Source organism: Euprymna scolopes, chromosome 42, assembly GCF_053919585.1.
Source record: "Euprymna scolopes isolate OS-2025 chromosome 42, ASM5391958v1, whole genome shotgun sequence".
NCBI lineage: Eukaryota > Metazoa > Mollusca > Cephalopoda > Sepiida > Sepiolidae > Euprymna > Euprymna scolopes.
In genome coordinates this window covers 48,898,816-48,922,086 of record NC_136523.1, presented here as the reverse complement: position 1 = coordinate 48,922,086, position 23,271 = coordinate 48,898,816, and the positions used below count along the sequence as shown (strand labels likewise).

The following is a 23,271-nucleotide window of genomic DNA, read 5'->3' as shown; positions in this document are numbered from 1 at the left end:
AACTTTTATAAAGTGATATAATACTGAATTATATATACACACATACACACATTAAATATTTACATTTTTGATTTTATCAAATCAATGGTTTTATTACCAAGAAATGTACTTTGATTAAATATTTTACTCTTACACCTGTAATTGAGCATTAGTCAATATCACTTCCAAAAATGTATACAATTGAGGGATACTCACATCACCTTAAATACCAAAACTGGATGATGAGGATTACAACTCTGCATGTTTAAGCGTTGGATTTTAGACATTTTCTAGGATCAAAATCATGTAATGGATTTTGATTAAAACTGAAATATTCTAGACATAAGGTTTAGCAGGATTATATGTTGATTTTAATATTCGTAAGTAGATGTAAAAGTGGTGCAAAACTGGGATGATGTTCTTCTAGTATTGCCCATTCTACAGTACCTTAAATACCAAAATCCCCCATTATTTTAAGTCAGGGGGGCACATACATTTTTCAGCATGAGAACTTATGACATAAGTCTAAATGATCTCCCACATACTAAAAATGCAAAACATTATAAATATATTGAAAATTATTTTTATATGCGTGGTATATGCAGGTGCACCTTGCATTACTATATCTACCCATGTTGCACAGTGCAACGCTGTATATTTTTTTGTCATTACCTTACACTTGATGCCTTACATTAGGTAGAATCAATCGGGGACGCATAGTCCAGATAGTAGGTGCTAATAACCAGTCTCAAGCAGGCTTATGGATGCTCATTAGTCGTGATAGAGTGGTATTTGGACTTAATGATCTTCATGTGGGAAAAGGCTGACTCACATAAATACGGCCAAATAATGCAGTCAAGAAGGTAGCACATTCACTCATGTTGAAGTTCTCTGTAAGTAGTTCTGGAAATCAGCTGAATGTCGGCTTCAAGTGTCAGAATCTCATCCTACACTAGAGAAGAGTTCAGGTGAAACAGTGTTGCAATTTTCGATGAAAGTCAAACATCATCTTGCAAAGAGCAGCACATGAACGTAGCAATTAGCTCAAGTAAAGCGAAGCATTTGTCAAAGTTCGACAGACATTTGCACTCTCAAGCTGCACACATGACTGCTTGTGGCTCCAGCTCTGCCGCAAGGTTCTGAAAGTTTGTCAGCGCCAACAGGGTTTTTTTTTTTTTTTATCAAATCAATGGTTTTATTACCAAGAAATGTACTTTGATTAAATATTTTACTCTTACACCTGTAATTGAGCATTAGTCAATATAACTTCCAAAAATGTATACAATTCAGGGATACTCACAACACCTTAAATTCCAAAATCCCCCATTATTTTAAATCCGGGGTGCACACACATTTTTCAGCAGGAGAACAACTTATGACATGGCTAAGACTAAAAATACAAAACATTATTTATAAATATATTGAAAATTATTTTTATATGCACAGTATTTGCATTTGTATCTTGCATTACTGCTTCAACCCATATTGCACAGTGCAACGCTGTATATTTTTTTGTCATTACCTTACTCTGATGATTTGCATTAGATGGAATCAGTCGGTGATGCAGTCTGGACAGTAGCTGCTAACAGCCAGCCTCAAGCAGACTTCCAGATGCTCATCAGTCGGTATTTGGACTTCATGATCTTCATGTAGACAAAAAACTGACATAAATAAGTACACTTAAATGCTGCAGTGAAGAAAGTAACACATTTACTGATGTTGTGAGTAATTTCCATAATTGTCCATGAACTCTGCATCAGCTGAATGTCGGCTTTTAGTGTCAGAATCTCATCCCTCACTCCAGAAGAGTTCAGATGAAACAGTGTTGTAATTTTTGATGCGAGTGAAACAACTGCAGCATCTTCAGTGAAACTATACAGACACACATGTGTATACTCACCTTTGATAAACCATTAATACCAGAAGATATCAGGATTGGCGGTACAATAGAAAAGGTAAAGCAATTTATACCAGTTCCCCTGCAATGTTTCAAATGTCAGAAATTTGTTCATCACAAAAAACATTTGCAGAGGATGCCAAGTCTGTGGGAAGTGTGGTGAACGTGACCCAAACCACGAGAAAGAAAAGGAGAGATAATGTATGTAAAACATATCAAACATGTACTATTCCCAGAAGCAGAAAAATTGTTGAAAGCTATATGGGAACAAAAACATATGTCAGTGTTGTACAAAAAAACATTAAAAAAAACCTCAGGACACCGTTCAAACAGATAATTATTAAAAATCTTTTAGAAACATTAATAAATTGGAACACAAATGAAAAGAAAATAGAAAAAAAGGGTTTTTTTTTTTTTTTTTTTTTACAAAGATGGCATCCTTTATCAAGGCCCAGAGGCCACTCGAGGATAAGGGTTAAAGAGTCTACAGTAGTCTATGGGACAATATAGTATTCAACAGCAACAAAACCAACTGAGCCTATTATGAAAACAATATGACTGCTTTGAACATTATTTCACACGTACATATGTGTATGTATTCCCTACATTCCAAAACTTAGGCCAATAAGATGTGTGTTTGCAAGTCGGAGATGTGCAATTTATATATATATATATATATATATATATATATATATATATATATATATATAATTATTTACTATAATAATTATTAAATACCTACATAGACACTGGTGTTTCATCCTTTCAGGAATTATCAGTGCAGGGTGTCATGATTAACATAAGTTGATAGATTTGAACCCGGCGATATTTATAAAAGTGAAAATGTGTGTGTTTGTGTACATTTCCCTACACAATATCTCTGTCAATTTTCAGTCTACAGACTCGAAATTTGATATACAGGGTAGTAAGATTTGGGGAAATCTTTGTAATCCGTTTTCGGTGAGAAATTTGACTGTTAAGGGATCAAAGTTCAACGATTTGACCTTTGAGGACTCTACCAAACTCCTCCGACAATTTTGGGTCTAAACACTTGAAATTTTAGATATAGGTTTCTTGGACATGGATCTAACTTAATAACTTGATTTGAGCCCAAAACAATAAATGTTAAGGGGTCATAATAGGGGTCAAAGTTTAAAAAAATTTGACCTCTGCGGTCTCTATCAAATTACTCAGACAATTTCTGGTCTAAACATTTAAAATTTTACATAAAGGATATTCAGAGATAGGGCAAGCTTTTTAATCGGTTTGGGTTGAAAATTTGAGCTACCAATATATAAATGTATGTATGTATGTTTGCATGTCAGCCTAAAACTTTCGACAATCAGTATTGTTTTGTAGCTCGACCCTTCAGACAACAAATACTGAAAAATTGGCTAAAAACATTAACTTCTTCATCCTCAACTGGGCACTTTTCTACAGGAAGGGGTCGCTTTTTTCACTGAAGTTTTCAAAAGTCATCCCCTCTTTTCGATTGTCTAGCCTTAATTTAAACCCATGTCACTTCTGGTTTGGCGGTGGTCGTAAAAGCAAAGACGTCAGGTTTTTTTTTTCCCATTCTTTTCCTCCTTCGCTGTACAGGTTCGAGCCTGCCTTCCTACTACCACTATTTTTTTTTTTTTTTGCTCAACATACACCTCCAAACACCCGGACAACGCTGAGCTGAAATGCTAGTATATATATGATGCACGCAATATATATAACCTGAATTTGATTTTTAGTTAACCCATAGTGGTTGATATGCAATAGAACCTAAACAGCAAAATAAAAATTGTTTATAAAATGTATATGTATTGAAATTTTTTAATTTTTTAAATATATGAATTTGTTAGATGTATAAATCAGTTAAATGTATTGACTTATTGAAATTGTTCTTTACTTTTTGTACAACTTTTATAAAATTTTAGTCAGCATTAAATGACCCAAAATGGGTTAATATGCTGTAAAACAAAATAATCGACCAAATTAAAGATTGCGTAATATTTATATTTTCTCAAGCATTCCCCATGGTGTGTATGTGTGTGTGTGTGTGTGTTTGAAAAATTGTCCGATTATTTTAATATTGAATATCCAAGAGGCTGGATTTGTCTCTCTGTTGCCATGTCTACTTTCCATCATAACGTAACTTCCTGAACACATCAGCTTAATGTTCTAGTTTTAACTTCAGATGGAAAATTCCTTTTTACTTAATCTACCTTTGTGTAGACTTTTCCTCATGTTCAAATATTACTACACAGAAAACCCTTTCCATTGGCCAAGCATCTATCAGCAGCAACGTTTGCCATTCATATGCACTATAAAAAAAAACATGCAGCCCAACGCATGTTTACAGAAAGTATCCCACTTCTGCTTCTTTATACTAATTTCCCATGATAAAAGTATAATACAAAAGTAACAAATGTATGTTAATATTAAAAATTCATGTGAACTTTTAATTACTTTTCGTTTCTTCTTCATCTTCTAGGACTCACTATTGCTATCGTTCGTGGATTCTGTGGTGTTGATGTCATAGATTTAGCGTGGAAACCTGAAAGGGTATGTATGATTATTTTCTTGCGAGATTAACTTTTTTGAAACTGTTTATTTATTATTCTCTACGATTATATAAAAGGAACTTTGTTTTTGTGTGAGTTCGTTCCCTATGGAATCCTAAACGGCTGGGCCGATTTTTAAAAAATTTCACACAAATGTACTTTATGTGCCTGACAGTGTTCTTAGATAGGTTTTGTATCAGAATATCTCCATTAAGTATTGATAACCAAAAAAAAAATCGAATGAAAGAAGGACAAGCGATTTTGATTAAAGTTAATGTCTTACACAGCCTAACGTCATAAGTACAGTTGAGAAGTTTTATTACCTCACAAGCAGAAAGGTCCGACATATAAAATCAACAGTAGGTTCTTGGATATGATAGGGGCATGTTAGAAATGAATGTTTCTGTTTAAAGCAAAATTGCACCATAATACTTGACTTTTGCATTTTAAACTTTAATTCAAGCCTTAATATAAAATCCTTGTGAAAATTCTGTTTTTTTTTTTTTTTTGCGTGTGAACTTTGACAATAAATATTAATAAATAAAATAAATAAATGTTTAAAGGAATTTTATTTGGAGGTGGGGATAACATGAGAACCTCCTCCTATATAAAGATGTAAATATTTTAGATTTTCATTAAATTTAATTCATATGAGCGCTTAAGCAGGATTGCCTTAATTTCAATTTCTTTAGACTACTTGAGTATTATCCTCAATTTTAGACATTTTTTTTTTTTTCATAGGCATCACCACATTATCAAGGCCAAGAGGCCACTCAAGGATAATTTTCCAGAATCAAAATCATATACTGGATTTTTATCAAAATTGGAATAAGGATTCCAAATGTAAGGTTTAATAGGGTGATGTTGAGTACAATTTGACTCGTAGTTATTAGACACCAATTAAGTAAGATTCCTTGAATTTCGATTTCTTTTTTAAGCCATAAATATGAGACATTTTCTACAGTAAAAATCATTTAATGGATTTTGATCAGAATTGAAATAAGGATTCTAGACATAAGGTTCAGTATATCTTGATTTTAAGGTTCAGTATATCTTGATTTTAATCTTCATAAGAGAACATAAATAATGCAAAACTAATATTTTCAGGGAATTAGTTTTACTTATCCGGGGACAAGGTATTCTTTATATATTTTATTTTTTATTCCCTGACAAAGGAGGGATTGGACCTATTAATTCACTCTCGTTTATCTATTTGCACTTTTCTCAATAACCATGACTTAGATTTTTTTTTTTTAAATTTTACACAAACATTAGTCATGGTGAAAGTAAATTTTTGCCAGAACGAATTTTCCTAGATAACTCTAAATCAATCAATATTTATTATTTCATTATTACTACCAGCAGTGAAAGATTTTGTTTAAACAAAATCAAATAAAAAAAAATATAATTGAACAAATAGTTTTTGGCATTGGAAAATAGACACAAATTTTTCCGATACCAATTTCGATACCCCCAAAAGTCCTGATTTTTTCCGATTCCGGATTCCAATTAATCCCAACACTGGTATTATATTATTTTAAAAAAATTTATATATTAGTGAAATAACTAGATTGTGTCTATATTTTGTTATTGGGGAAGTGGTATTTTTCACCGGAGAGTCATAAATTTAACAGGCTTCTTGTATTTAAATCTCTGAAACAGCCTCATGGTAAACAGCTGACGAGCTCCGTTTTCTATTCAATTCTTTTTTTCATAATTGAATTCCTCTTTTGTAATTGTGATTTTTTTCCAGTGGTAAGTTTACTCAAATGCTAAGTCTGCGATCTATTGAATTTAGTATACCTCGGAATTTAAACAGCATATATTGAATTTAGTATAGCTCGGAATTTAAACTGCATTTATTTTATTTTTATTTTATATATAACATGCTCCAAGACTTCAGTTTTATCTTCTATTTCAGGTGGACATTCCTAAAGCACCGGGACTTGGACTCGTTTTGGAAAAGGTAATATCATCATCATCATTAAAATTACTATCCTTGTGATAGTTGGAAAACTAAATGTTTTGGTTTTGATTTTGGCCGATGGCACATAAGTCATTTTTCTTTTAACTTTTGAAATCACTATATATTGGGTGCAATATAATAATCAATAGGGGTGGCTCTATGATAATAAATACAAAATCTGCATAAATTAAAATGTGAACCGATGGGGGCCGGGCGATGCCGGGAGAACCTTGCAAGTTGATTAAGAGACAGCCTGTTGTCTGGGTGGCCCCATTGACACGAATTCAGGGGAATTCTAATGATGATGATGATGATGTTTTAAAGAATAAATCTGGTTCTTGATAGATAATCAAAATGATCTCCCCCTCCCCCAAGGATGAATAGCCGAGAAGTATTTACGCCGGAATGAAAGTCATAAAAATAATTCCTAAGCAGAACAGCCAGGACACTTATGTTAATTGACAGACCACCAAGGGTTAATAGTCGTCAAGTAGCTGAGCTTAATGGAAATTGTCTATGAGAGGAATATTAGTTGTTAAAAAATCCGGTCTAAGAAATGTGACAGCCGACGGGGCCTGGTGTGTGTGGCTTGACCGAAATAATGATTATCTGTTGATAAAAGACCACCACGGAAACGTTGAGTAGCAATCGACCGTGACAACCCACCCTTCCTGGCGTGTGGACATTTACTGCCTTACTGACATGGTAATTTAGTCTGAGATCGTGGCAGGAGGAGTGGTGGAGGTGATGAGGCTCGTTAAAACCTGAAAACCTTTTTTTCTCTTCAATAATTGTAAAGGTCGTTTTTTATTATTTTCTTTTCTTTTTCTTCTGCGACTGGGCGTTCAGAGTTCAACGGGACATTAATTGGACACTGCAACAAAGAGCAGCGACCGCTGATTGGTTGGCTGCCAATTGTGGACATATTGGGACAGGTGGGGGTCGCAACTAACCGATATTGATAAAAAAGGGTGAAGAAAAGATCGAGAGATTTTTTACCACGTGCCTTGGTGGCACGCACTTATCCGAACACGCGCCTTTGTGAACTTATTCTTCCCTGTATACTGACGATAGAAAAACGAAGTACTTTGTTAAAGAAACCGCCAGCCCCTGTTTGCATAACTAGGCCAGTTGTGTATGTATTGTTTGTAAAGTTGAAAACAATAATTACTAAATTAAGCTTTGACGTTTTTCTTTGTTTGAAAACGTCGTGTTGAGTGCAGTCTATTTTTCAGACAGCCCAGTTGACCGTTTAGAAGCTGATTCAAAGGTGGAAACAGTGAGCGGGTGACGGAGACGAATTCGACCACTAGACGAGAACACGGGCAAAGCCACAGGGATCGGCATCAGTTGCATCTTGCACCCAAGTCTGTGTATCTTAGCTGCCCTGGATGAGCTACAAATATATTTAAGCATATTTTATGATTGGGCAATGCCAGGCAATCTGCTAGTATTATATATAATATTAATATTTATTAGTCCCCTGAGAAAATTCACTCTTGTCCGTTCGTCCGTCTGCACTTTTCTCAATTACGCCTTAGAATTTTAAAAAAATTGTGCACAAACATTAAACATGATATGAGTAAAAAAGTAACAGAATGGATTTTCTGTGAAAACTCTAGTTGCCCTTTTGGGTTAAAATGGCTAACATTGACACTTTTGTGCTTATTAAAAAAAATTGATGCCTTGGATTTTTATAAAACTTTTTGAAAAGTTGTAACTAACCGATTTCTATCTATATATCTATAAAAGTGAAAGTGTCTGTCTGTACATTTCCCTACACAATAACTCTGTCAATTTTCAATCTACAGACTCTAAATTTGATATATAGGGTAGTGAGATTTGGGAAAATCTTTGTAATTCGTTTTCGGCCAGAAATTTGGCTATTAAGGGGTCAAAGTTCAACGATTTAACCTTTGAGAACTCTACCAAACTCCTCCGCCAATTTTGGGTATAAACAATTGAAATTTTAGATATAGGTTCCTTGGACATGGATCTAACTTAATAACTTGATTTGAGCCCAAAGCAATATATGTTAAGGGGTCAAAATTAGATTGCCTACATTTTGTCTTCTCCTCCCTTCGCTTCCTGAAGGAGCTCAGGCTAACTCTTTCTCTCCAACTGAAACTGAATTCTGACTGCCCTGTGTCTCCTCTCTCAACTGTTGAACTTTGTTTGAACTCTTACTTAACTGTATATATTGAATTTATATTTCTCTGTGACGTCAGAATGTAGCCAAACAAGTGCATGTTTTGCACATGGATATGGCATATGCTTCCAACACGTGTCCCAGCGACACAAAGAACATTCCTTAACTTGATTTTTCATTATTCTTCTGACCTAACTTTATTTTTATAGTTATTTTTAACAACAATGGATAATTCCACTGCATTCCTGGAATTGCATCTAAACAATAATATGTATTCATTTTAACTTTTGATTTCGATTCCAGCATTCTCCTTTAATAATAATTGTCTTCAATCCTAATTACTTTGTTTCTCTAAATACCGGGAGCTGTCCCCTTCAATATGCAACAGTCTCAAAGGCATTGCAGCCAGAGGAGATTACTTCGAAGGGGACTAGAGTTTCATGTGTGTACTATCAATAAAAGTGCCCACACTAAAAAAAAAGTCTGGAAACATACTGAAGGCACCTCGTATGCCACAAACTCTTATAAGGATATTGGAGATAAACCGTAATAACCAGATATATTCTGACACTACATTAACCAGATTGCTTAGATAAATAATTTTACAGTTTTAACAAAAGGGCTACAATAATATTGCAGGGGTCTCCATTCATGCTGAATGTCTACAGAATGCCAAGCAGCAATATATCACGTATGAAAGAATGGAATTTCGTAGGTCCGACTAGTATAATATATTTTATTATTTATATAATATACATATTAAATATATATTTTCGTATGTATATTAGATATACACATTTTATATATTATATATATTAAATAGATTTATTTATATATGCATGAATGAACAAAAGAAATAAAACTGGTACCATCTCAATTTTCTGGTTATAGTCAGCTAATGTACTTCCTAATTTCCAAGTGTAGCTACTACCGGAAGTGGTGACAAGGCAAATCAGTTCTTTCACTTTTATTGTTCTTCTGTATTTCTATTGTGAAGTTATTTATTGAAATAAAATAAAATACAATAAAAATTAACACAATTAGTCTTTATTTGCACTTTTAATAACTAGATTTTAAAAAAAAAGAAAGTTTTTATTTTATTCAAAATTTTATAAGGAATATGTGTTTAGGAAATTATAAAAATTCAAGTTTTTTTTTGTTTTTTTTTTTAAAAATAAAATCTTTTTTTTTTTTTAATTTATATGATAAATATGTTTATAAAAATAAAAAATTTTCTTACTAAATCCTTTTCCATTAAAAAAAAAAAGAAGAAGAATTTTCCAACTATTTTCTGAGGACTATACTTTTGTCTCTGATGAGTTGTTTAGTGGGTTTCTACTATTCAACAAAACACGTGTAAGACATTCGTCATAAAAAAATATTATGAGTGATAATTAAATTCATCTTCTAGTTTTGGAATGTTGACTTAACAATAAAAATATATATATATATATATATATATATATATATATATATATATATAGGAGCAAACAGTTAATAAAACATGTTAAAAAACACTTTGAAAAAGAGTTAAAAACATATTTAATCTGAAAAGGAAACACTTGATAAGTGGATAGTCCTTAATCCGTGGAGTTTCAAAGAAATACTTTCCTTCTCATCAGAGGGTAGGAATTAGCAAAATGCGGGATCGGATTTTGCATACAAAAGTATTTGATGAAACAACAAGTAAGTCAAAGATCTTACTTGATAACAAAAAGTGGAGCAGAGGGTATATGGTATATATTATATATATATATATATATATATATATATATATATATATATATTTATTGTTACTTAAGTTTAAATTATTTATCTGTTTTTTAAATTTTTTCCTATGTTTCTAGTTACACTATGATGGTTACAACAAACGTTTTGGAAATGATGGATTCCATGAATTATTGGAATGGGATGAATATCAGGTAAGCTATTGTTTACTTCTCTTTAAACATCGGCAACATTGTTTGGCCTTTGGGCCAAGATCACTTCAGTTTTTTGTTCTCGGTTAGTAGAGGAGAAATCCTTCACGACTTAGACAATTTTTATTTTTGTTCCTTTTCCCCACATTAAAAACCGACCCTGCCCTCGTGGGGAGGCAAAATAAATAGGAACACTTTAGTTTAGAGCAGAGCTCTCTGGGGTTGCAAATCAGAAAAAATTGGGTTTTTATAATGTAATGTGAATAGACATCTTGCTGCTCAACTTTTTATATAGTACCCCTGCAAATTATGTCCTAGATAGTAGCCCCCTATGTTAAAGTGGCACTGTGCCTTGTTTGGGGTGAAAATGCAATTTTACAAAAAAAAAAAAAAAAAAAAAAAGCACCAAAAGTTATTAGTGTCACATATAGTGAAAAAATATAGCCATTATAGCTTTGTTTAATGGTATGTCTATTTCTGTAAAATTAAAGTGTCATTGATGCTATGGCCTTGTTTTATTTATTTTTGTTTTCTATTTTTAGGAGGCAATGGACAAATTCAAAAAAGATTTTATTCTTACAAATATCGTCCAGAAAGAGAAGGATGAATTAGTGTATCCTTTTAAGAAAGCAGTTTTATTCCTGTCTTTTATTTTTCTTTGATTCCGTTTTTTTTTCTTTTGTAATTTTTTCTTTTTAATTAGCTCCCTTTGTACCAACCTTGGTCCCATGTTTTTCGGTTCTTCGTTATTGTAGCAATATTCGAAAATTGAAATATTGAATTTCAAGTGAAACCAATGGTATCTACTGAATTGTCACGTCACAGTAATAAACATATCCAAAAATAATGAAAAAACGATAAGGTAGAAAATTAATTATTAATGAAAATAGTTTTGGAGACAATTAGCGAAAATCGAGTTTTGAAAAAAAAAAAAAAAAAAAAAAAACAAACAAAAAAAAACAGAGTTCTTATTGTAACAAAAGGGAGGTAAATATTTTCTGAAAACCGAAATTCTTTGGTCAATTTAGCAAAACTTAATTTTCACTAATTGTTTTAGAAAACTTTTGATTAATAATAATTTTCCTACCTTATTGTTTTTTGTGTTTTTTGTAATTTTTGGATATTTTCATGACTGCAAGGTGACAATTCATTCTTTCGACACAGCCAGATTATCGAAGTTTCCTGTTCTGTACATGTGCACAGATTTAGAAGGTTGTCCCAAAAGTTTGTAAACACTTGCAAAAAATTGAAATTTTACTCGCTAAGTAATAACTAGGGCTGTGACAACAGTGTATTCTTTTCATTGTTTTGACTCTCAAGTGTGTATTTGTTGATATCCTATATGCTTTTATATAGAGTGATGTGGTTCTTGACTGATTGTGTCTGTGTCGGATATATACTCTAGAGTCAAAAGAATGAAAAGAATATTCTGTTGTCACAGCCCTAGTAATAACAAAAAAAAAAAAAAATAAATTATCAAGATAAAGACCATAATTTTCCAAGACCGTCTGCCATCTATCTACAAGCTTTCGGATCTGGTCAAAGTACCATTCAGCCGGCTTCGAATCAAAGAATTCTTGACACGCTTGCTTAACGAGTCAAATCAGCAGCCCTTCAAAAAGTGTTGCATTGAGCGGAAAAGGTCGTAATCTGATGAAGCATAGTCAGGGCTGTAGGTTGGATGTGGTGGAACGTCAGCACCAGCAGCACAAATCTCTTCTGCGGTTTTCCTGGTTGAAAGACTTCGCTTTCAGCAGTAACAAATCAAAACTCGCAGTTCAATTTTATCAATTGCCATCTTGAATAGAAAGATGAAGATCATTATATATATATATATATATATATATATATATATATATATATAATCCCAGAAAAGTAGGTCCTGACTATGACCTTAAACTATATCTAGTGGTGAGGCCCCAGCTTGCGGGCTTTGGGGAGTGTGGAGCCACCCTTTAATTGCCATTGCTCCCAGGTCCACACTGAACTGGTGTGGTAGTACCTGTTAGGGTCCCAACTATGGGTTAAATAGAAACCGACTTGAAAACAACAAATACATTCTATTAAAAAATTTTTCTTCAAAATCTTTGAATTCGACATTAAATAACCTGAAAAGGGTTGATATGCCGTAAAACAAAAACAACCAACCAACCAACCAACCAAGAAAAGTAATAAGGCAAAAGTGGCGCACGCATTTCTGTATGTCCAGCAAAGGCTTTTTTTGCAGGGGTTCTTGGGGGGGGGGGTACTATGTTCTAGAACTTTTTATCTACTCCCTGGCTTATAATATCTATGACTTGTGAATGCACGTCGTCTCTAGATTTATTTTTATCGACTTTTATAAAATTCAAGTTATTCCATCCTCTCGCATGTTTGTTCGTGTTTTTCGTATAAAAGCGAAATTAAAGCGAAAGCGAAGGAAGCTTCCCAGCCTTTCATACCGGGACGTCCAGAAAGCAATTAGCTTTGATCCATGTGGGGGAAACCCCTCATATCGGACAATTGCTATTCATTTTGACACTCCCTTTTTATGGGGAGCTGGTTTTCCCCCCAACATCATGGGGAAACAAATAAATGAAACAGCGGAAAGCTGAACTGGCCTTCAGCTGACCTTCATTTCTGCACCTTCGTGAACTCATTCACTTAGCAAGTCAACTTTTTGATTTACATCGCTAAGTTTGAACGCTTTTCACTTCTTACGGTCTTGTAGATAGCGGTAAGATGTCACGTTTTCTTTCACTTTCTTTTCCGCCTTTGTGTCACCGCATCACGGGTTCGAGCCTGCCTGATTACTAACTTTTTTTCTTTTACACCTCCAAACTCCCGGGCAGCACTAGGTACCCCTGCTAGTAGTATAATAAACACAAACATTTTTCAATATATTTATATATATATATATATATATATATATATATATATATATTAAATTTATTTATACAAACATTAATATACCTGCTCTGTTCACTCATTGAGCACTCTTTGGTAGACACATGTTGTTTCATTGGATGTACTTCTAGGAAACTAAACTCTACTGGCTATATATATATATATATATATATATATATATATATATATGTTTAAAAAAATTTGTCTACCAAACTCCTGTCAGTCAGTTTTTGGCCTACAGATATGAAACTTACCCCAGTAACAATATAAACTCAAAAAAAAAAAAAAAAAATTGAAAATTGCACAAAAATTCAAATCTTCACAAGTGTTTACAAACTTTTCCATCCATCCATAGCCTTGAACCTCTAAGGGGCATAGGCCCTCTACAACTTTGTAGATACTTCTGTAGCGACCGAGTTCTTTTTACGGGGTGAGGGTGCTGGCCCCACGCCCAACATTCTCAGGAGATACATACAGCGCCTAGCTTTCCCAAATGGTAACCCATCTGGTACTGGCCAGGCTCAGTGTTGCTTAACTTTGGTGATCTGGCGAGAACCGGTGTGTCAACTTGATTGTGCCATACTCTTACAAACTTTTGGGACGACCTAATAATAATTTATCCTCGCAGGTCAAAGTCTATCATTCCTCTCCATGCAACGACTGTCCTCAAGATTTCACTTTCATACATCATCACACTTTGTAGACATGCCTGATAGATTCTTCCTTTGACGTTACTATAAAATAATTTTACAAATCCCCAATATAAAGTAATTTTACAAATCTCCACTTAAAAAAAAACAAACGTTTATTATATTATTCCTATATTCCTTGACTTTGTTGTCTCAGCATGTTCCAGTGGGGTACAACTCCACATTACCACAGGTTTCAGGCCTCCTCGGATGGGATCGCTCGTAAATCATCGTTAGATTACACCATGCGAAAACTTATAAAATTACGAGCAGAATTATCAAGATCAGGATGATGTGGGAGAGTCGCAATATTTTTACGATCATAAATCGAACAAATTAACTATTGCATTGTAGAACATTTTACTTAACCTATTACTATGTAGGACAAATAACTTGGAATATTGTATTATAGGACTAAGTACTTGAATTGTTGCCCCGTACGTCTAATGACTTGAGCGGTTGCCCTGAAGGTCTAACGGCTTGAGCGGTTGCCCTGAAGGTCTAACGGCTTGAGCGGTTGCCCTGAAGGTCTAACGGCTTGAGCGGTTGCCCTGAAGGTCTAACGGCTTGAGCGGTTGCCCTGAAGGTCTAACGGCTTGAGCGGTTGCCCTGAAGGTCTAACGGCTTGAGCGGTTGCCCTGAAGGTCTAACGGCTTGAGCGGTTGCCCTGAAGGTCTAACGGCTTGAGCGGTTGCCCTGAAGGTCTAACAGCTTGAGTGGTTGCCCTGAAGCTTGTAACAGTTGGCCTTAAGGTCTAATGACTTGAACAGTTGTAGGGATATTACACCTTAGAGATAATGATTTGAGCTATTGCAATATAGAGATAATAACTTAAGAAATTTTCTTTTTAAAGTTTATGTCAGAAAAAGTTTGTTCTATTCCATATGACAAACTGACTTTTCTCCATTTCAAATTAGAAAATGGTAGATTGAGAATAGACATTTTTTGTAAAAAAAATATGTCTACATCTAAAAAAAAATATGTCTAGTAGATTTACTACTTGATCAATTTTTGTAATTTTTACTGATTTTGACATAACACGTATGTACGTAATGGTATTTGACTTAAAATGCATTATTTTGATTTTTTTTTTTAGATATACACTTATAATATATAAACACTGGAGAAAGATACTTGTTATTTAAACAATATTTTATTTATTTAAACAATTATTTTTACAGAAGGAAGAGTCATATTTTTTATTCATATTACTGACCCTAAAGAAATTTAGGTAATTGTGCATAAAACCAGACCATAACTTTCAAACATGCCGGAAGCTGGCACCTGTGTCTCTCAATTGAGCTATGGAAGCACAAAATAGATACAATTTTCAAATATATTTTACGTTTTTTTTCTTTTTTTTTTCATCCCTTTATAATAAAAATATATAAAAATATGTAAACGTTTTTTTATCAATTAATTTTTTAATCACATATTTGACCCTAAAAGAAATTTATTTCAAAAGGATTGTTTTTTTATAGAAATCGCTCTAGACAAGACATCATCATTATATCATATGAATCTGAGGATTCTATTGCTGGCATAGGTTTCCCCGTTATTTTTATAGTCAGAATTATTATTAGAAAGACATTGGGGATTACCTGAGGGACAATTTGAAGGTTGCCAACATCCTAAGTGAAAGTAATTTTTGTAGAATGAACTGGATTCGAACTTGGAACATCTAGGTGGTCAGTCTGTGTTGTTAACCACTGAACCACTGAGACAAGACATGAAACCACTTAATGTAAGGAGCTAAAAAGATAATAATTATCATTTCAAGGTCAAAAACGAACCAAAGATAAATTTTAGATGGAATAGATTCAGACCCCAAAAATAGCAATTTTCCCCCTCTTTGTCAGAAACATCACTTGGAATGTGAGGACTAAAGGATAAAATAAGGGAAGCAAGGTTTACTTTCAGCAGCGTTATTACTAATAGTATATCAAATTGATGTAGAAAATGTGAAATTTCCACAGAGTACTACTAATTTTTTTTAGATTATTAATATAACATTGTTTCTGTTTCAATATCCATAGGTATTAGTGTTGGGACAAGTGGAATCGGGAATCTGAAATATCGGAACTTTTTGTGTGGTCAGAATTGGAAAAGTTTGTCCCCATTTTCCGATGCTCAAAACAATGCTTTTTCACTGTTTTGTTTTTTGTTTATTTTTTATTTATTTTTTGTTTTTTGTTTAGTTTTGTTTTTGTTTATTCTTTTTAAGCTATTCTTGGAGTACTGTTGTCATGTTTGAGCTGGTGAATCTGTGTCCCATTTGAAAGTTCTTGATAAATTGCAGAAACGTATTTGTAATTTGATTGGCTCCACATCACTGTAACCTTTTTCTCTCTCACAGACGTTATGTTGCTAGTCTCAGTCTTTTCTACAAATACTATAATGGTGTGTGTTCCTCAGGATTACCTGATCTATTTCCTGCTTCCTTTGTGTCAGCTTGTTTGACTCATTCGTCTAATGGTCTCCATCAATTCACTGTTTTAATACCTTATTGTAATACAGCTTCCGATTCCAAAGACTGCAAGGTTGGGGAACTCTCTTCCTGCTCACTGTTTTCCTTCTATCTACAACCTTTGTCTTTGTCTTTTCAAGACTATGGTCAATAGGCATCATAATTTAGTTCTTATTAGTTCCTTACAACAAGTGGCTTTGTGCCTTGTCTCAAGCGATTTCCATAAAAAGATAAATATTGTAACAATTTTTGTTTCTTTAAAGTATTTTAAAGGGAGTATACTAGGAGGTACAACTTCCTATTTGTAAAATCAAATATTTCAGATTTACATTCATAGTCATTACATCAATTAAGACTCCCTGAATTTCAATTTCTGAAGATCCCTTAAGCTTAAGCCTTAAATGTTAGGCATTGTCTAGAATCAAAATGGATTCTGATCCAAATCAGAACAAGGGTTCTAGACATAAGGTTTACTATCATTACAGTTATATAATTATAAAACTGTGAATCATCTCGACATCCTTGCTTGCTTGAATTTTGTATTATAATAAAGTTGTATTCTTGTCTGTTTGTTCACAATTTAATTAATACTAGCCTGGGTGCCCGGCATTGCCCGGGTGTTTGAAGGTGTGTGCTGAAAAGAAAAAAGAAAAAAAAAAGTGGTTATAGGCAGGCGGATTCAAATCCGTACCGCGAAGGAGGAAAAGAACGTCAATAAAAAGAAAACCGTGATGTCTTTGCTGTTGCACCCATCGCCAAACCGGGAGCGACGTAGGTTTAAATTAAGGCTAGTCAATCGAAAAGAGGGGATGACTTTCCAAAATATTAGCGAAAAAAGTGACCCCCCCCCCTGTAGAAAAGTACCCAGTTGAGGGTAAAGGAATTAATGTTTTTAGCCAATTTTTCAATATTTGTCATCCGAAGGGTTGAGCTTCAAAACGATATTGATCTTGTGAAAATCTGTTGCCTCTGTCGAAAGTTTTTGGCAGACATATATACATACATTTAAACACTTTCATTCCAGCGTGATTTCTATATATTCAAATGAAACCTACATTCTAAAAGTTACCTCATTTGCATATTACATTAAATAAAATTTATTTTAATAATTAGCTCCATCTTATTAATCGTTTCCTTTTTTTTTGTAATAGATAATAGAATTGTTTTAATTGTTCTATTTAGAAATATTATTTCAAGTTGATTTATTTAATTTAGTTCATATTAATTTATTTTTAATTATTATTACCGACACCAGTTATCTTTAAAAACGGAAGTAAGTTTATTCAAGCTGTGAGAGCTATTCCCCGTTTAATTTTCATAGATGAAAATGAATGTTCTGTATGCTTTCAAAATCCAACATGCGGTTCACTTTCAGGAAAATCATACGAACAAAGGATATTTAGCGTATCTTAAATAGTATGTGACTAAAATTTCCGTTTGCCAATGTTTCAACCTGGCGACGCTGGGTATATAAGCTATATATATATATATATATATATATATATAAAAAGAAATAAAAATTACAATAAGTTTACCAAGGTAATCAAAATGGTAAACTTAAAATATATTATAAATATTAAAGAGTTAATATTTACAAGTAATCTCAACCAGATGTAAAAGCTCAATAAAACCGAAAAAAAAAAATGAGCAAAATGCGGGATCGGATTTTGCATGTAAAAGTATTTAGTGAAACTACAAGTAAGTCACAGATCTTACTTGGTTAAAAAAAGAGTGAGGTAAGGGGAGTACCTCCTACTCCTCTTACCTCACCCTTTTTTTAACCAAGTAAGATCTGTGACTTACTTGTAGTTTCACTAAATACTTCTACATGCAAAATCTGATCCCGCATTTTGCTAATTCCTGCCCTCTGATGAGAAGGACAGTATTTCTTTGAAACTCCGCGGATTAAGGACTATCCACTTATCTTGTGCTTCCTTTTTAAAATTACATGTTTTTAACACTTTTTCAAGATGTCTTTTAACATGTTTTATTAATCATTTGTTCATATATATATATATATATATATATATATATATATATATATATATATATATATATAATGTCTAAAAAAAAATAAAGCTCTACATCATTCAACCTATAAAAAAAAATCATTATTTTGATTATTATAAACTAAAATAAACAAACAAAAAAACTGAACATCTTTTAATATTCAATGAAAATCTTACTCTAGCCCCCATCTCCCTCTGGAAAATAAAAACCGAAAATATAATTTCAGACAAAAATATATACAAGTGAGATTTATATAACAGATGTACAAAAGGTGTTTCACAAATTCATTTTCGTACTGAAAACGGACGTTTACACACTTTCGTTCCAGCATAATTTCTATATATACTATGTATTCAAAGGAAATCTACATTCAAGAAGTAACTTCATTTACATATTACATTAAATAAAATTTATTTAAATAATTAGCTCCATGTTATTGTTTGTTGTAATAGAATTGTTTTAATTCTTCAACGGTGATATTTTAAAAAATATTTTGGAGAAAACGTGTGGCACGCAATAGTTAAGGTTGTATTTTCCGTGATAAACAATGCTTATATTATTGAGAACACAACCATAACTATAAAAGACAACTAATGTTTTCTTCTAAAACTTAAGAGCAATGAAAAAATTATTCCTTCATCTTTAATGAGATGGACGCTTTAGTATATATATATATATATTAGTGTTGGACCGATTAATTGGAATCGGAAAAATTTTAACTTTTTGAGGAATTGTTATCAGAATCAGGAAATTAGTGCATATTTTCCGATGCCAAAAACGATTCCTTTAATTATCTTTTTTTTTTAATTTGTTTTTATTTTAGACAAAATCTTCCACAGCTGGTGGTAATAGTAAAATTATAAATCTTTATTAATTTTAAACTATGGGTAACGCTAAAGTCTATAGACACCCCCTCCCCAAATGTGTTTTTACGTTTGAGAAAATATATGCACATTTAACGTGTTTTTACGGTAATCGAGAAAAAAAACAACAACTTTATAGTTAAATATGTAGAAATTTATAAAGAATTGGAATTGGTAATTGTATCGGGATTAGGAAAAATATTGGAGTCGTCCCATCACTAGTATATATACGTGTGTACATTAATATGTGTATATACAGATGTGTGATGTGTGTTTTTATTTTTTTTGTGTGTGTTGTATGGCGTATGAATTGTATTCCTTAATGTAGTTTACTAGTATGCAGAATTGGCTTGTCACCCTCCATAATCATACCTACAGTTACGTTGAAGACGAAGAAGAAAGAGTAACAACAGGATGCAACAGAGCGGCACGGAATCTCATTGGTTTACGGAAAAGCAATACGGTAAGATGACCCACCATATTTTTTTGCTTTGTATTTTTTTTTTCTTGTCAAATTTTAATCTCTGTTATAACTAAAAAAAAACGAAGACAAAAGAAAATCTGACTCTGGCTATGACTCCTAAAAAACATTTCCAAATGTAGAGCAAAGATAAAGATCAGTTGAAATTGTAAGGAGTTGCTGTGATAGCGGCCAGATTTATAGGGGGCAACCTAGGTGGAAAGTTGGCATTAAGATGTTTGTTTAAATTTTGTCATGCAAATGTGTGGAAGGTAACAAGATTTTATTTATTTATTTATTTATTTATTTTTTTATTTATTTTTTTATTTTTTATTTATTTATTTATTTATTTTTTTTTTTTACAAAACCGAAAACAAGAATAAAAAAAATAATTAAAACATTTAAAGATTTTTTTTTTTTATAAATTATACTTTAGGCACCCCAAAATCAGAAATGACCCCCCCCCCCAATTTTTTTTTTTTTTTTTACACTAGTTTCTTTTTCTTTTACTTCTGTTTGAAGTATAAACTATTTTTTGTTGCTGTTTAGACTTGTTTCATTTGTTTATATATTTTGTTTGATAAAAAATTTATTATTTTTATAAATCTTTAAAGTTGGATAAACAAAACGTTTTGTAAAAATTCCAAAAAAACAGCGTCAAGTCAAAACGTTTCCTTCTAATTTGTGATTTTTTTGTTGCTTCAAACAAAATTGATCTCATTATTTTATTTTATTTTTTTTTTACATTTTTAAAAAATTTTCTTTCTTCAAATATATCAAATAGGTTTTAATATTACTTTTTAATTTTGCTTTTTAATTTTTGTTCAAGAATTGAAATATAATTTAAATTAAGAATGTAGACTGTTTTTCTTTTTTTTTTTTTTTTTAAATGATAAAAATGGAACACTAGAAAAAAATTATTACTTCATTTTTAGTGAGATAGATACACTAACATATATACATATGTACATACATTAATATGTGTATGTGTCATTGAACAGCAAGGATAATTCCTTTTTTTTTTCTCTTGCAATCAATCTTTTCCATTTTTGGGCCAATGTTTGGACGTTTTGTTAGAGTGTAAAAAGAAATTTGCCATAGTTGGGAACGTTTTCAACCCCTAATGAGTTGTCTTCAGGCATGTGATGAATTAAAAAAAAAAATGTGTATTTTTTTAGGAAATAAACCATTAAATTATTTATTGCAGACTATTATCCTCATCTTTCTTTAATTGTTTTTTCGCAACGTTTCGGCCAACTATTCCTCTGGCATTCGTCAGATGGTATCCGTGACGGGATAAGAACTCCGAATCTCCTAACTGCATTCTCAGCAATTACTGCCATCCATAGTTGTTGTCTCACCTAGTTTTTGGTCAAGTAAGCCAACAAAACAAACTATGGATAGCAGTAATTGCTGAGAATAAAGTTAGGAGATTCGGAGTTCCTATCCCGTCGTAGTTACCACCTGACGAAGGCCAGAGGAATAGTTGGCCGAAACGTCATGAAACAATGTAAAAAAAAAAAAAGAGGATAATAGTCCGCAATAAATAAAATTGATAAATAATACTCATCTCAATAATGAATTAACTAATTAAATAATAAACCATTTATTGTCTTCCGTTTTGTATGAATTATATTCCTTAATGATTTATGGAAAAAGCAATGAATTAAAATACTGTAAAATGACTCACCATCTTTCTTTACTTTGTTTTTTTTTTTTTTTTGGTTGAATTTATGAAATTTTTGTTATCATTCAAAACAAAAAAGAAAATCTGACTCCCCCAAAAATTGTCAACTTCAGATTTATTTTAACAAACATACGTAAAAGATCAGTTGAAACAAATCATTTGACTCAAACTAATGATGCGATGATGCCTTGTGAGGCAAGGGTTGTGCAATCTCCAACCACACCTCTCCTGAATCTGCACTGCTTGAGTCCAGTGGCAAGGAGATGTCCAGGATTACTGGAAACAATGCCGAGATAAGTGGAGGGCACATACAGCACCTAGGAGTCTCAAATGGTCACCCATTTAATACTGACCAGGTTCAGCATTGCTTAACTTCTGTGATCCAGCGGGAACCAGTGTGTAAACGTGATTATGCCGTATGTAAATTCAACTAAACTGTTGCAAAAATGTGCTAATTTTGAGTCTTTTTTTAATTTTTTTTAATTCACCTCTAATTGTAAGGAGCTACTGTGATAATGGCCTGATTTAGAGGGGGTGCACCCAAGGTGGAAAGTTAGCAGGATGATGTTAATTTACATTAAATTTAAATTTTGGCACAGTTTATGATACAAATGTGTGGATCTTATTTTTTGACAAAATAAAAATGAAATGAGGCATGTTTTTTTTTTTATCAATTACCAACTTTAGAAATGACAAAAAGGACACATTTTTATCTTGGCACCAGTTTCTTTTTCTTTTCAAGTATAAATTCAAGTTTTGTTTGTTTAAATTTGTTTCATTTACACATTTTGCTTAATAAAGTCTGCAAATTTTCCTTTTTAATTAAATTTAATTCTTTTTAAAGACTAAATCTCTAAAATTTGAAAAGCAAAGCACCTATACTTTAACCGGAAATCAAGTCAAAATATGTACTTTAGGAAGAAAATAGAGGAATACTATGGATTTGGCTTCAGACTGAAAATAATGCTATGCTTTGACTGCCTCATGCTTTGCAGGATGAAGGAGTTCCTAAATCTCACATGACTTCCAAATTAAACCAATTGCAATTCACGTTATGAAATTTGAATAATTGTAATGTGGCCGTTACACTTTAACCATGTCGTTAAATTTCAATCACTCGGACCGGCACATTGTCTAAGACTTTGTTGCAAAGGAACAAACTAAAAAACAAAAAACTGCTGAGTCGGATTTTTATTTATTTTCTTTTTTTAAGTGCACACTTGCTTAATTTACATATAGCTAAAAAGGCTGCTGCTAATATTTTTGCTAGTCAGCTATCCTACGGTTGCTGCTGATTTTCTCACACGCCCATACATGCTATGTTACGAAGAGAGTGCACCACTTTGTTACGTAATAACTTGGTCAAACATAGATTAGTTTGAAAGAAGTCAATTACTTGATGCTGTTCAACATTTACTAGAAGGAAAAAATGACATTAAAATCAAACGTGATGATAGTTAGTCTCTGGCAAAGGATAGTTATACCGCATGCACCAACTCATTTGTGATCTATTTGTATTAAAAACAATTTGATATTTAATCTATATAAATTTAACAGTAGATTTACATGTATGCATGTAAAAATATAAACCGATAAACTACTGGTCACATAATACTGAAATTAACAGGAAATAACAAGTAAAATCTTTGTATAAATAAATAACGCTTACAGAAATGTCGACAAGTTAAAATGCAAAATGCTTATTCGAATTTGCTGACATATTTCTATTATTTTTGTGCATATGTAA

General features: G+C 32.4%; 1 protein-coding gene across 5 annotated transcripts in view; it reads left to right on the top strand.

Annotated features, from left to right (window-relative positions):
- The window catches only part of LOC145267099 (pseudouridylate synthase 1 homolog), a 163,249-nt gene that overhangs the window by 130,153 nt on the left and 9,825 nt on the right, over positions 1-23,271 (top strand). For 4 of the 5 annotated variants that reach the window (XM_080123097.1, XM_080123099.1, XM_080123101.1 and 1 more), the window contains exons 14-18: positions 4,359-4,429; positions 6,350-6,394; positions 10,391-10,465; positions 11,005-11,075; positions 19,714-19,840. In XM_080123097.1, coding sequence (XP_079979223.1) covers positions 4,359-4,429; positions 6,350-6,394; positions 10,391-10,465; positions 11,005-11,075; positions 19,714-19,840 — 389 coding nt within the window. Of the gene's footprint in view, positions 1-4,358; positions 4,430-6,349; positions 6,395-10,390; positions 10,466-11,004; positions 11,076-14,194; positions 18,025-19,713; positions 19,841-23,271 lie in introns of those variants that run through there. The other variant, XM_080123102.1, reaches the window with a different exon arrangement.